Raw genomic sequence first — 14,308 nt, 5'->3', positions numbered from 1 at the left:
GAACCCTAAGAAAGGTGATTGAGAAGGAGCAATCCAGGAGGTGAAAGTCTGGGAAACTGCACTGCCAAGGGAAGTGAAAGTATCACCACAGAGGGACTGGCTAACAGCATTGGAAGAAAGTGCAATTAGTTGCTCAATTAAATGCTACAGAGAGCTAGGGCAGAATGAAACTAAGAGGAGACTTTTAGAGTTGACAATTGAGAGGCCACTGGTGAGTTCACAAGAGCCATTTTTGTGATTTCTGAAGACCAGAAATTTTTTGCAGTTGGATAAAGAATAAATGAAAATGGAGAATGATAACAAAGACTCCTCATCTGAAGTTTGGTATAAAGGGATAAGGAAGCTGGGAAGAAATTTTAGGGAAAAGACAGGCTTAATGAAAGAATTTAGAAGGTGGAGAGTGGAGAGCCAGTGGAGGGGGAGAGACTAAGGATATAAGAACATGCAGGTGATGATGGCACAGTGACAGTAAGACGTTTGCTGTGGGCAATGTGACTAAGGTAACATGAGGGCTAAAGAGAACTGTTGTTGAGAAGTACTAATGACTCCACTGATGTCACAGGGAATGAATTTGTAGCAGGCTCCAGTTTCTTGTGGCTCAGGGCCATGTTTGATTGGTCTTTGTATCCTAAGGCCTAGATAGTCTTGTTCACAGTAGGTGTTCAGCAGATGCTAGTTTGAATGAAAACAAGGATGAATGAGGAGAATGGACAAGCCATTGACAATTTTGGCTGATAGAAGATTTGGAGACAGAAAAATTGAACAGAAATATAATTGGACAGTGACATTTCTGCGAGGTAAAGCAAATGGACTGTTGCATAAGACAAAGGGTACAGAGTTGAAAGTACTGGAAAAGTCACTGTGGAAATGACTGACCAGCATCTGAGCTGGGTAGGGAAAGTAGGAAGCCAAGAGGATGCAGTCATCACACCTGTCAAGGTGCTGGCAGACATCCTGAGGACCAAGGAATGCTGAGTGTGATTTGCAGGAGTGGGGGAGCTCCCATTCTCCTGGCAAAGACCATTTCAGAATTCAATATGTTGTTAAACAGATCACCTACAAGTGTGATTTACTGAAGTCAGAGCCTTTCTTACTTCAGGTGTAGGAGAGGTATAGGTATAGGTATAGGAGAGGGTGAGAAAAATTTAGTGGGGGCGGGCTTGTTTCCAAGTATGCCTAAGGGCAAGGAAGGGAATATTGGAAGCAAAGAAGGAAGATTATGGCTTTCTCTGTTTTGCCGATGGCTGACACTGTTGACTACAGTTTAGAAAAGATAATTAGAAATGTCCCAAGAGTTATTAATTTTCTGTCTTTCAACCTTCCCCCCCATGCTATTCTCTCCATGGCTGATTTTACTATTAATGACCCTCATTTTCATTAAAATTCATTAATTAAAATACTGGTACTATTTTACAGGCTTCTGAATATACATAGTGATCTCATTATAGTGATAGAAAATAATTTTATATGTTAGAACCAGAACTCTCTGCCAGTATTTACTTTCATGCATCTTAGACGGAACCTCAGCAACTTCGTTTTCTTAATTGTTAAAGTTAGTCTTTAATATTAATTTAAAGACTACAAAAGAGACTATCCCACACATTTTGCCTGCTCTCCTGGTATCATTATGTGGATAGTAAGAACAAGTTCATCTGAAAAGGTGAGTGCACATGCTAAATCATTTTGTATTTAGATCTGTAATACCATTTATTTGCTTTTGCAGATTATATGCAGATATTTTGGCAGAGACGTCTTCAATCCTCTTATACCTTTTTCTTAGAAATATTTTTGTAACAAGTGACATTAAAATTAAAGAAGAAAATCTTTTCTGTGACAATATTAAAGGCAATGAGATTTTCCCCTCTCAACAAGTAAGTGAATTAAAAATGACTGAAAATGTGCCAATTTACCTTTATTTGTTTCTTGATGTTTCAAGCTCATGTTCCTTGGGGATTGCACGTTCTTGTTTGTGAATGGACTGAGAGGCCATTAAATGAGCTGGTTTATTTGATATTCCTTGTAGGTTTCGAAGGCCTGAGTTGATTTTTTCCTTCTTTTCAATTTATCTTTTTTCCCCTTGTACAAAAGTAGTATAAATTTCAAGTATTTGAAAATGTATACTATATAAGGTGAAACCCATTGTAATTCATTGCCCCTGAGAATACTATGCTTTTGTTTTCACCTGATATCTCCAATTTAAAAAAAAAATATGCATAGACAAAAAACTGTTATGCATAGAGAAAATATTATTGTAATTTATTATTATATAAAAATGGAATCATGATCTACTTACTATTCTGCAACTTGTCTTTTTAACATGTCTTAAATTTTATCCTGGATATATTTTCATTCTAGTATATATCACATTACCACTTTTTAAAAATTATACTATTGCATTCCTGTACAGATAAGAATTTAACCTTTTTCTGATAATTATTGATAGATTCTCAGGGTGCTTCTTTATAAACGTTGCTTGATATGTATCTTCTCCTGCTTTTAATAACAATCCTATGTTATTTTTTTTCCATTCTAGCTTGAGGTTCATTCTTACTTCTCTCTCTTCCTTACCTTAGATATATGTAGACTTTTGCCTTAGGTTTTCATTTTACAGTTCTTTTCCTTACCCATCAATTAATTGACCAGCCAATAAATCATTACCCAAGGCTGTGCCAATATCTGAGGTATAAAAGTGAAAAAGCATGACCTTTGGCTGAAGACAAGTTCACAGCTTTGTAAAATCCAACCACTCACAGCCATAAGTCTGTTTATACCATCTATTCAGTTTTCTTTCAGTACCCAGTCTGAAAATAAAGACAATCTTTAAGTACGTCAGTGAATTCTAGAATGCCAGCCTTCCATTCTCATGACAATTTGCTATATAAAAATTTCTGGTTGCCACTTGTATAGAATATTATGTGTACATATGGAAAAATGAAACCTTTCCCCAGGAAAGGGAAGGAGGAGTAAGATAGGAATATTGTTCTTTGTGTCATTTAATCTAACTTTATATCTTTGGCCTACTGAGAATTTACCACTTTCTCACAAATCCAAAAGGAAAATGAGACTTGGTTAATCAAGTGGGGAGAATATTACAGGAATAATATAATTATTATTTGTTATAACTTCCTTTAAAAAAATAGATATTTTTCTAGCACTAAAGGACAGCCAAGAATGTATCTTAGCAATTAAAGAAAGTTTGGTTTCCTTCCCTTATTAGTGGTACTTGTATTATTTACAAAAATTTCTGAAGTTTAATTCTATTTTTTCCTTGTCCTGGATTCTTGGGAGCTTTACTATTATGTGTCTTGCTGTATTTTTCCTTTCGTCGTGGAAGTTTGGTGTTCTTCTTGCTTCTTGTATATCAATTTTCAGCTCCTTCTTCACATTTGGGAAGTTCTCTTCAATTATCTCTTTGAATATTTTCTCTGTTCCTACATCTCTCTCCTCTCCTTCTGGTATTCCTATAACTCTTATATTTCCTTTCCTCATGGAGTCAGATAGTTCCCGAAGTCTTTCTTCGTTCTTTTTCCTTCGTACTTCTCTTTCCTTTTCTGTTTTGGTTCTTTTTATTTCTGTGTCTTCAAGATTACTTATTCGTTCTTCCATTTCATCTATTCTGCTTTCATTGCTTTTCCCAGAATTCTTTAGTTCTTCCATTAATTCTTTGATCTCCTGCATTTCTTTTACTTCCCTCTTTAGGGACTCAATTTCATTCTTCTGACCATTGTTTTCCCTCTCTAGGGACTCGATTGCATTCTTCTGATCGTTGATTATTTTTCCCTTATCATTGTTTTCCTTTATGACTTCTGTCAGTTTTTTAATCACGGCAATTTTAAATTCTCTTTCTGGAAGGCTCAGAAGTTCTTCCAAGTTACTGTCGTTGCAATCTGGGGGCTGGTTTTCTTTTTGTGGTGTGCTTTTTCCCTGGGGAGTTGCTAGGTTGCATGTGGTTCTTCTACTCCCTACTGTCTGTTTTCTAATTTGCCGTATGCGTTGGGACAGTGTGTTGTTGGGACTGGCCGGCATCTTGGGCGAGCTTCTCTGCTCCCCTCTGGTTCCTCCTGGAGCCATATGTCAGTTTCAAGCAGTCTTTACTGGAGAAAGGTCCCTGTTCTAAAATGCCGATGTGAGGACACACTCCCCTGTGCGCCTGGTCTGCCCTGGTGGTGGGTTCCTGCTCCCCCTCTGGGCTTGGACTGCAGGCCAGAGGGGGTCTGGCGTGGGCGGACTTCTCCCGCTCACCTCTGGCTCCTGAGGAAGCCTTCTTTACTGAAGAAATGTAGTCTTTACTGAAGAAATGTCCCTGTTCTAAAATGGTGATGTGGGACACACTCCCTGCGCATCCGGTCTCAGGCACACTCTTCTGCACACCTGGTCTGCCCCGGCTGTGGGTGCTCGCTCCCCCTGTGGGCTCAGACTACTGGTCGGAAGGGGCCCAGCGTGGGCTAACTCCCCAGCCACTGGCTCCTCCAGGAGCCTCTGCTGGCTTCTAGTCGCTAGGTGGTGCCAGAGATCTCTCCTAGAGCCCTTGGGGAGCTGATTTTCCACCCCGTGGGACAGGGAACAGAGCGGGAATGGTAGGGTACACCTCAACGGCTTTGGGGTGCTGTGTCTGCCTTGTGCCCCACCGTCATGGGGAACCCACGCCCCTTATTTCGTGCCCCGGCTCTCAGTTCCAAAGCTCTCAGTTCCAGGATGCGGGCTGTAGCCCAGTTCAGTGGCGCGGGAATGGCGCCTTTTGAATCCCGCTCCCATGCCTGGGCGCCTGGTTCCTGCTCACTCAGTGAGGGCCTCCGTGCGTCTCCCCGCAAGCCTAGGTCGCAGGCGCGGGGACCTGCGCTTGCTTTTCAACCACACTGCTTTTCCGCGCGATCCCGATTCTGGTCTGTGCCGCTTTTCCGCGTGATCCCGATCCGTGTCTGCTTTTCCAGCGCGCCGCTTTTCCGGACAAGCTTACTGGGCGGCCCGGGGCTGTGTGCTGGTGCTGGCCTCCTCCTGGGGGGCGGGGTCTCTCTTTAATGGCGCCTGGAGCTCACCTCCGCGGCGGATCCTGCAGGGTTCTCCACAGCTCCCGTTCACGGGGTGTGGTGGCTGAAGTAGTTCCTTTCCACTCACAGTCCCACTTGCTGCGTAGTTTGTTCTTGTTGGTCCTTTTAGTTTGTTGTTTCCCTCCTCTCTGCTGGTTGGAGAGTGCCGCCTCTGTGGGCGGGGGAGGGGAGCAGGGTTCTGCGCTTTCCTCCCTTCTGGTCCTCTTTTATGGCCACTTTCTTCTTCGGGCAGTTTGCTGGCATCACCCGTTTATCTTCCGTGTCCCAGTTCTCACTGGGACCTGCCGCTTTTCCTCCCTATTAACTTTTTTTAATGGGAGATCTTACTCGCAGAGTCTCCTCGCTGCCATGTTGCTCCGCCCATCTCTGAAGTTTAATTCTAAAACTGTATTAACCATAGATAGGATGATTGGGTAGTTGAAGCAGTTGTTAAATTTAGATTTTTTTCATACCAAGAAGCTGTTGTTAATTCACAAGGATCATATTTATTGCCCTATTGTCTTCTAAGATAAACATTAATTAAGCAGTTGGTATTCAATATGGTTAACAATACTTTTTTTTTATTTTTTACAGATTGCTAGACTAATTGAATGTGAGAGAATATTAGTGGCATTGGAACTTAGCAACTACCTGAATGATTCCAGTTATACCCTTCAAGCTGTGACTCAATGTTATGGGCTCCTTGCTCCTATAATCTATCACAATATTGTCTTGGTACCTGTTGTCCAGGTAAGGGTGTTCCTCCCTCCTTCCACCAGCCAAGGATATTTTTCACAAATGCAGTTCATCAATACATTTCCAAAAAAACAGACAGCAGTGTATCTCTTATGAAGTACAAATAGGTCAAGAATAAGTCTGAAATTTCATGAGTTCACTGAAAATCATTTTAATAATTTATATTATATGTCTGGGCTATCATAAAGACTTCAAATGTGTTTCTCTGAAAATGTTCAGTCCTGCTGCTGCCCATATTTAAATATTGACCATTCGCTTTGCTAGGTTTTTTCTTTTTTTAAGATTTATTTATTTATTTATACAAGCACTGGGTACAGTCAGAAGCGCGGAGGGTGAGAGAATTCACCAGAGCCAGAGCGGAGAGCAGAACAGGCAGAGTGACGAAGTACACTGCTGAGGGGAGCAGCGGGCAGCAGGACAGGTCTGTGCGCCATGTGGGACCCTTGCCTGGTGGCCGGGGAGCGAACTGGTGCTGCAGAGGCTGTGGACACCTTCGCAACCCAGTGCTCAACCACTGTGCCACCGGGGAGGCCCTGCTTTGCTAGGTTTTCAAAGCCATTTAAATGTTTATGTTCTTACAATGTTAGAACAGCAATATTTATTCGGAGTGTATTATTAAAGTGAAGTGCACTTCTTCCAGAATCAAAAGGTGTCTGTCTTCATAGCATTGTCTTTTCTTTCTAGATAGGAGAGATGGCAGATGTGAGACCTACTCTGGATAGGTGTGCCAGGATGCTCCAGATAGTTCATTAATGTGTCAGACCTTTGCATCTTTTTAGGACTTATTTCTACCCTTGGGAGACAAGTGTCTTATCCATGTTTTCAAAGTGCTTGCCATTTCTTGTTTATGAGGCCTGATTAACAATGTTACTGGCATAGAGTTGCAGCGTTCAGATCTTTTCACATCCTAGAAATGTCTAGGAAGTTTGGGCCCTTTCTTAAAGTATTATTTCAGAGGGTGGGATAATTATTGTTGCCTTGGGGCAAAATTGTATATTCTTGCCTGCTCAACATGAGTGGGAACTTCTGGTACTTCTTCCTAACGGGACAGAAAAGAAAACATTAGTCACATCAGCACTTGACTTTTACTGTGCTCTAGCAAAGATAACAGCTAGGAGCACCAGCTGAGATTGGTGGTCAATTGGTTGAGTTCAGGATAGTCTGCTGTCATATTCTAGAATACTACTGATTCAGGATGCCTTTAGCTACAACTTACAGAGTGGGTGGTAGCTATGAGAAAAAGCTTTCAGCAAGGAATTTCTAATTAAATTATATCATTTAGAATAGGAACAGAGTGGAACAGAGAGAGATTCCAGAAATAGCCTCATGTACATGACAGAATTGTCATTCCAATTCAGTGGGAAGGGAATGGATATTTTTAGTAAATGGTGGTGAAGCACTGGATTAGTCATCTGAGAGAAGGTAGATTTGACCTTTATTTGTACTCTACAAAAAAAGTTCAAACTTATTAATGACTTAAATGTAAAACAAAGCAAAATTTTTATGAAAAATAACCTCAGGAGATTACATATGCATTCTGGGATTAGGAGAACCATTTCTAACCAAGACAGAACTCTTTAGAAACAAAAGGAGAAAACATATTTGACTATATTTATAGCATATTTTAAGTCTGGATGTGATCTTTAGTTGCTCGTATACATCCTACATTCTACCAGATCTATTGTAGATTTGTCAAAGTGTGCTTTATTTTACAGTCACTTATGCATTTATTTTATCCTCTCTGCTAGTTTTCAAGGAATGCATCTAAAAATTGAGTATATCAATTTTATGGGAGAGTATACTCCTTTATACATGTGATTTATCAATAATTTGTAACAGTAAAATTTGATGGTTTAAAACTTGCATGATTGGCATAGAATGTTTAATAATGAGTAAGAATGATAGTTTTTAACAAAAACCTTTGTGTTTGTTTTCAGATCTTGATAAAATGCATAGTGGCTTTGCAAGGACTTCCACATGTCGTCCACTCCAGGAAACATGTGGCGAATTTTGAAAGTTTACAGCACATGATAGCTTGTTGTATCTTCTATATAACAAAGGTATTTATCTCCTGTTTTGTCTACTATGATAAAATTCAGGAGCGGTAATTATTTAGAAATACACTACCTTTAATCACAATAACTAGAGTACTTTGAAAATTACAACCCCAAAGCAGTTTGTATCAAAGGAAATGTAAAAGTGTAAACATGACTTAATAGCAATCTGTTATAGAACTTTTGGACAAATTTGTGGTGTTTTGAGACAGCATTAGTATATTTTATAAGAATTACATATTGTCACACAGAACAAATTTATTTCAAAACCCAAGAACATCAATGATTTATAGTACTGCAATCTGTGTAGCTTCTTGTCAAGTTGTGATCTCAGGGGAAAAACTACAGGCAGACCTGAAGTGTCTTAACTCAAGGACCGAGTTAGGACAGTGGCTTAGAAGATGCCAAGAGATGAAGTGGCAGGGTAATGAATGCTGGATCATTGCATAAAGGAAAGGTATGATAATCCTAGGAAATCAGAATATTAAGAACAATGTTAGGTCTGAAAGTAGGGGCACAGAGCGTAAGGATATTTCTGAGATTGGTGTGCTTGTTGTTGAACCAAACAAGTTGTAGAGGTGAAGTCAGACTATCAATTAAGAGTGATCTGTCTGGAATCTAAGCCAGGGAGAAGACATAGGCAGAAGTGTGGTCAGAGTACATACAAGATCAGTGTATTTACAATAACACACACAGAGCAAATTGGGTTTGGAATGTGAAAACATCTAAGGATGCTCTTTCCAAACAAGTGGAGAGAGTAATCACATCGGCTGTGGATATGGTAGCCAGAGATTAGGCAGCAGAGTCTGAAGACCTAGATTAAGAGCCTCATGATGAGAGAAAAGGGAGGTTGGTGGGGAGCAGTTCAGGCATGCTGAAATTAAACAATGAGGGCAATCGGACTACAGGAAGAATGGTCACCAAACGATTAACATTGGCATCTGAATTTAGCTACTATAACAATGACTAAGAGGCAATTGGGATCATAGACAAGATTTAACTAACTCCTCTTTCAGTTGTTATAGTAGCTCAAACATATCAGTTGGTAAAGCCAGGGGGTATATCTTAGACCAGGGTTGGGGGTTGGTGGTAGAAGGAATTTTATGGGAACTCATTCACCTTGGAAATACGAAAGAACTAAGGAAAAGTGGGAGAGGGACTGCTTATTCTCCTTTTTGCTTAGCTTAAAGATCAGCATTGTATGTTTGTTCAAAGAGATTCACTGAATGCAGTGAGTTTCCTCAAAGAAGGGCCATATGTGCCTGACTGTTTGGTGTAGTTCTGGCAGGACCTTTCTGATTCGGCCAGGGTTCTGGAATACTTCTTCATAGTTGCCTGGATTGATTCATCACTTTAATCAGGACTTCTCTGGAGCTTTGGCTGCAGAAATGCCTCTACCCTCTACTTTAGTAAAGAGATCATGATTTGAGAACTTTATGGTCTGATCTCCAGAATAAAAAAGTATATTCCTTCTATCACTCATTTTCCACAACTGGAGAGACCTTTATGGCCTGGCTTGTACAGTTGCAGAGGCAGCATAAACCATTAGCAGAAAGAGGACCTAGAAGTACAAGGGGGAAGAGCAAGTAACATCCTACAATAATGTTATTTGCTCTCATTATTTTGGAAATTATGACTTAAGAAAGGAAAGCTTTCAATGTGATACAATTAGGTGATCAAAACCAAAATCAAAAATACCTCTTGTAACTAAACAAATTTCATTTTTGATTAAACAGATGAAACATGAAGAGTATGTTATTTCTTAAGTTGATATGGAAGCTATCCACAGCCACTGCAAATATTTTGTAACATAGAACAGAATTACCTAGAGATAAATCCAGAAGGTAGATGAAGATGTCATAGAATGACATAAAAGAAGCTCTGGAGGTAGAAAAAGAAACAAATGAAGAAGTAACAGGCTCCCTGGGTCATAGACAGGATTAATGTAGTAAGGTATGTGTGATAGACACATGTTGATAAAATTCCTAAAGTCCAAGGATAAGGGCAATCTTAAAATTTTGAGAACCACAAGACAGGTAATATGCAATGGAGAGAATAAATTTTCTTCAAACTTTTTACTGGCAATATTCAAAGTTAAAATACTGGCACAACAATTGTAGAATCCTGAGGGAAAATGTTCACGGTCCACAAATTAATAACCAGAAAAGATCTCATTTGTCAGGCAAACTAAACATCTTCAGAAGTATAGGCATTTAAAAAGTATTCTGCCCATGTACTTATTTGAGGAAAACACTTGAGGAAATACTCTATCAAATGACAATTGATTCAGAACAGAAATCCCAAGACAGGGAAAGACAATAAGGAGAGGAAGAATGGTAGCAATGAATCTTGCAATATATGTATTACTAAAATTAAATAGATATTATAATGATGTGACTAGGACTTTGTAATATAAATGCTAAGTAGGGATTCTTAAAATCAAAGAGTCATCTTGGAAAGAAAAACTTCATAGTAACCTAGAACTAAAATTTCCATTCTGTCTGGGGTTAAGGGAGGTGAGCAGGTAGAGATTTTTAGTGCATGGTTGTGCATTTTAAAAATGCACATTATATAAATGCATTGATTTCTTTTGATATGATACATATATTGAAAGATAACTCAGGAGAAATGTAACCATGAACAGAACTTTAAAGCACAGTAGGACTTCTCAATTGTCTGGAAGGAAAAATGAGCAGAAAAAGGGGAAATTGTCTATTTCAGCAAAAGTGAGAAAGAAAAGGAGATTGTATTTAAGGTGGGAGGGATAAAATATATTCACCAAGTGGATGAACTCAGAAGACAGAGACTGTTAGATGGGCCAAAAAGTCAGATTCCAATGTATATTATACCAAGAAACACTTGTAAAACAAAGTGACAAACAATGGTTGAAAAATAAATGGGCAGGTAAAGGTAATGGGAAAAATGCAAACAAAAAAGGAACTATTGTTATGTCAGAAAAAGCAGAATTCAGGACCCAAGACATTAGGCAGGATAGAGAGAAGCATTATAGAATGTTCTTCAACATTGTCAGATGGCTCCTCTCTCCTCTGTTCCTGGATGGCTCTTAGCACAGTCTCATCATCAAGTTATAAAAGATTAAGTCTGAATAAAACCATGAATTTTTTACAAAAGCAAATTCAGGGAGAAAAAACCAATATAACTATATAAAAATGCTACAAAAGCATTTGATAACACCTAGCAAGCTTTCCCAGTAAAATTTCTAAATAAGTCAGGGATGGAAGAAAGCTATTTGGCATTTGCCAACACTTTATAGTAAACATCATGCTAAATGCTGAATTTCTGAAGATGTTTCCTTAGAAATCAAGCACAGGAAGCAGATGCTGGCTAAATAATGCGGTTCAGTATATTTAGAGGTTCTCTCATGCAATTGATAAAGGTATGAAATCATCTTATGAAAGCATAATTCATCTGCAATTTTAGAGGTCTCAAAAACCCATAAGGATCAAGTAAAAATTACTAGAATTTGAAAGAGAAATTATAAAGTGAGTCACAGTTTGTAACAGTTACGAACTGATTTAAAAAATATACTTAGCGTTAGAAATGGAGAGGGGAAAACATAACACTTAAAACACACAATGTTTTAAATTTAACAAAGTATTAAGGGCCTAAAGAAATGAATTGTGAAATCTTACTGAAGGACACAAAATAAGATCTGAACATATGCAGGTCATGCCACATCATTAGTAGGAAGACCTGCTGTCATAGAAATATAAATCCTTCCAAAAATACTACTTAAATGCAATGCAGTTCTAATCAGAGTCCCAATGGGGTGTCTCTGAAACTGATTAGAATAATTTAAAAGTCCTCAATAGATATTAAAATTTACGATGAAGCTTCATCAATGAAAAATGGTATTAACACAGGAATGGGCAAACAGTTTGGTAGCATAGAATAAAGTTCAGGAATAACTCCAGGTCTACAGAAGAACTTAATATATGAGCAAAGTGGCCTTTGGCTTCATTGAGAAAATAATTTACTATGCGTTTACTTAAGAAAAGGTGCTGGTGTAATTGACTGATCATCTGAAAATAAACAAAACCAGAACCCTACCTCATACCACAAACAAAATAAAGACCAAATGGATTTGAGGATATTTGTATGACCTTGAAGCCAGGGGAAGCCTTTCTCAGTAGGACACAGAATTCAAAAAATAAACAGAAGAAGATCATTAGATTACATGATAATTAAAATATGTTTTTGAGGTAAGAAATTATAAAGTCAGCCTAAACACAAATACTAAAAAAATGACAGATATAGGATTAGTAACATTGACTGCCTCAGGTAATAATCAGTGAGAAAAATAGGAAATAATTTTGCAGTTTGGGAAAAGAAGAATCAGATTTATATTTAATTATGTAAGATATAATGAAATGTTTCAGCGATCTTAAAAAGTGGAGTGTAGTGGACAAGTACTAGTGATGAATGGCATCTTCGGAAATCAGAGAGGAACCATTTGAGGATTTCAAAGCCAGGAATGACATAATGAGATTTGCATCTTAGGAAAAATATATTCTGGTTGCACTACAGCTAATAATTAGAGGGAGATAACATCTGAGGCAGGAAGTGAGTTAGATGGTAAGATGATAAATTAAACTAGTGTGGAAAAGTGGGAGAGGAAATTGAAAGGATTCAAGAGTCATTTTTGAGATGAAATTGAGAATCTGAAACCTATTAAATATGAGGGGACTCCCTGGTGGAGCAAGGGGTTAAGACGCAACCTATGAAGCTATCCACAGCCACTGCAACAGGAGTTCGATCCCTGGCCAGGGAGCAACCCACATGGCACCTCTCCTGACTTCCCCGCTGCTCCCCTCAGCAGTGTGTTTCAGTTGATTTGCCTGTTCTGTTCCCCACTCTGTCTTTGGTGAATCCTCCCAGCCCTCACACCTCTGGCCTGTGCCCCAGTTCGTGTATGCATAAATAAATAAATCTTTAAATATGAGGAGATAAAAGAGGGAGAGGGAAGAATCAACATATCCAGCTATCTATCTGGCCCAGGCAGTTGGGTGCACACAATGCTATTTGTTAGCCCTGGATGAGAATTAATTTTGTATGGGGAAGGGAAAAATATAATGAGTTTTGAATATATTGAATTTTAGGGTGTATAGGCGATCCATAGGGGCAGTCATTAAATAATTGGGCCTATATTCTTGGAGCTCAGGAGAAGTCACATATGTATAAAGACAAAGGAATCATTCCTATATGGACTCAATTGAGGCAATATAAACAGATGCTGTCACCTGAGGGCATTGTAAAGAGTGGGATGGGAAGAGAATCAAGACTCTCAAGAATGCACTTACTCCGGTGGGTTAGTTTCACTTCCCTTAGGCAAGAGGAAGAGTGGAAAGTGGAGTAGTCCAATGCTGTTTTGTCATTCTTCTCTTCAATCATAAGAATCTTTCTGTGCTGTTCTGTCATTGTCATATGGTATGGCCATGGAAAGAATGAGTATCACTAAGCAGCCCTTTCCATTTCTAGTGGTGAGTTACACATTTTGGTGTTAAGGTCATTAGCACATGACTGAGGGGAACCCAGGAACCCCAAATGGTTAAGGCTGGTACATCACCTGAAGGGATCTGACCATCGGTGCACACAAAGATAAAGGAAGCAGACTCTAAGTATGACAGATCTTTAATTGAATTAGTGTGCACAGAGCAAGAGAGAAAGACAGAGAGACAGCGAGAGAAAGACAGACAGAGAGAGAGAAGAAAGGATATTCCTAATAACAGTTTCATAATAAAACCCTCAAAATTTCCCATCCTTTCCTGGGCAAATGCCCAACCAAACAGGATAGGCCCAAAGCAAGGCTGCTGAGCCCAAAGTTTGCCATAATCTTAAGGTACCTTCTTGCAGACTACAGCAAGAAATGGGTAAGCAGGTCTCACAGGCATTGACAAAAGATGATCAAAATAACAGCTGCTATTGTCAGCTTCCCCGCAAAATTCATTCCCTTGCATATCAGTTTTATAATGAGATTGGACAAGGCCTTGCTGGACTTGACTCCCCTCTACCTTTCCAATATTTATTTCATAATTTCCCTCCCCACATTCTGTTCTATAGTTGGCTTAAGTTTAACACACTTCCAGAAATATTTCCAGTTCTTCGCCCCTGGCATTAGGTAGTTTTGAGTAGCCATTCACTATTTTTTGGCACCCTTATTTTATCTTTTCCCTGCATGGAAAGTAACAATTGTTACTTCTCGTAAATGCTAACTTATTTGCCTTGCCGGAATACATCCACATGTAACATTCATAAAGACTTATTTATACCCTTTATTGAATTGTCCTTTGGGGTTGATGATGAATGTGTCCCCTTCACATGACCCTTCACTGCAGCAGGGTCTATGCAAATCAGATTGCCGGCCAGGGAAGCTTTACTGAATTGATGGTAGAGCTCAGGTCTTAATGAACAGCAAAAGCTGTATAAATATGGTGGGGAAAGCTGTTCTGG

The 14,308-nt window shown here is 39.1% G+C and overlaps 1 protein-coding gene across 1 annotated transcript in view; it reads left to right on the top strand.

Annotated features, from left to right (window-relative positions):
* The window catches only part of CFAP54 (cilia and flagella associated protein 54), a gene marked incomplete at both ends in the record, with an annotated part of 221,081 nt that overhangs the window by 70,164 nt on the left and 136,609 nt on the right, over positions 1–14,308 (top strand). The window contains 3 exon segments of the mRNA XM_084254923.1: positions 1,724–1,871; positions 5,622–5,777; positions 7,721–7,843. Coding sequence (XP_084111049.1) covers positions 1,724–1,871; positions 5,622–5,777; positions 7,721–7,843 — 427 coding nt within the window.

This window comes from Talpa europaea (assembly GCF_964194135.1).
Source record: "Talpa europaea genome assembly, chromosome: 15".
NCBI lineage: Eukaryota > Metazoa > Chordata > Mammalia > Eulipotyphla > Talpidae > Talpa > Talpa europaea.
This window is presented reverse-complemented; position numbering and strand designations above follow the sequence as displayed.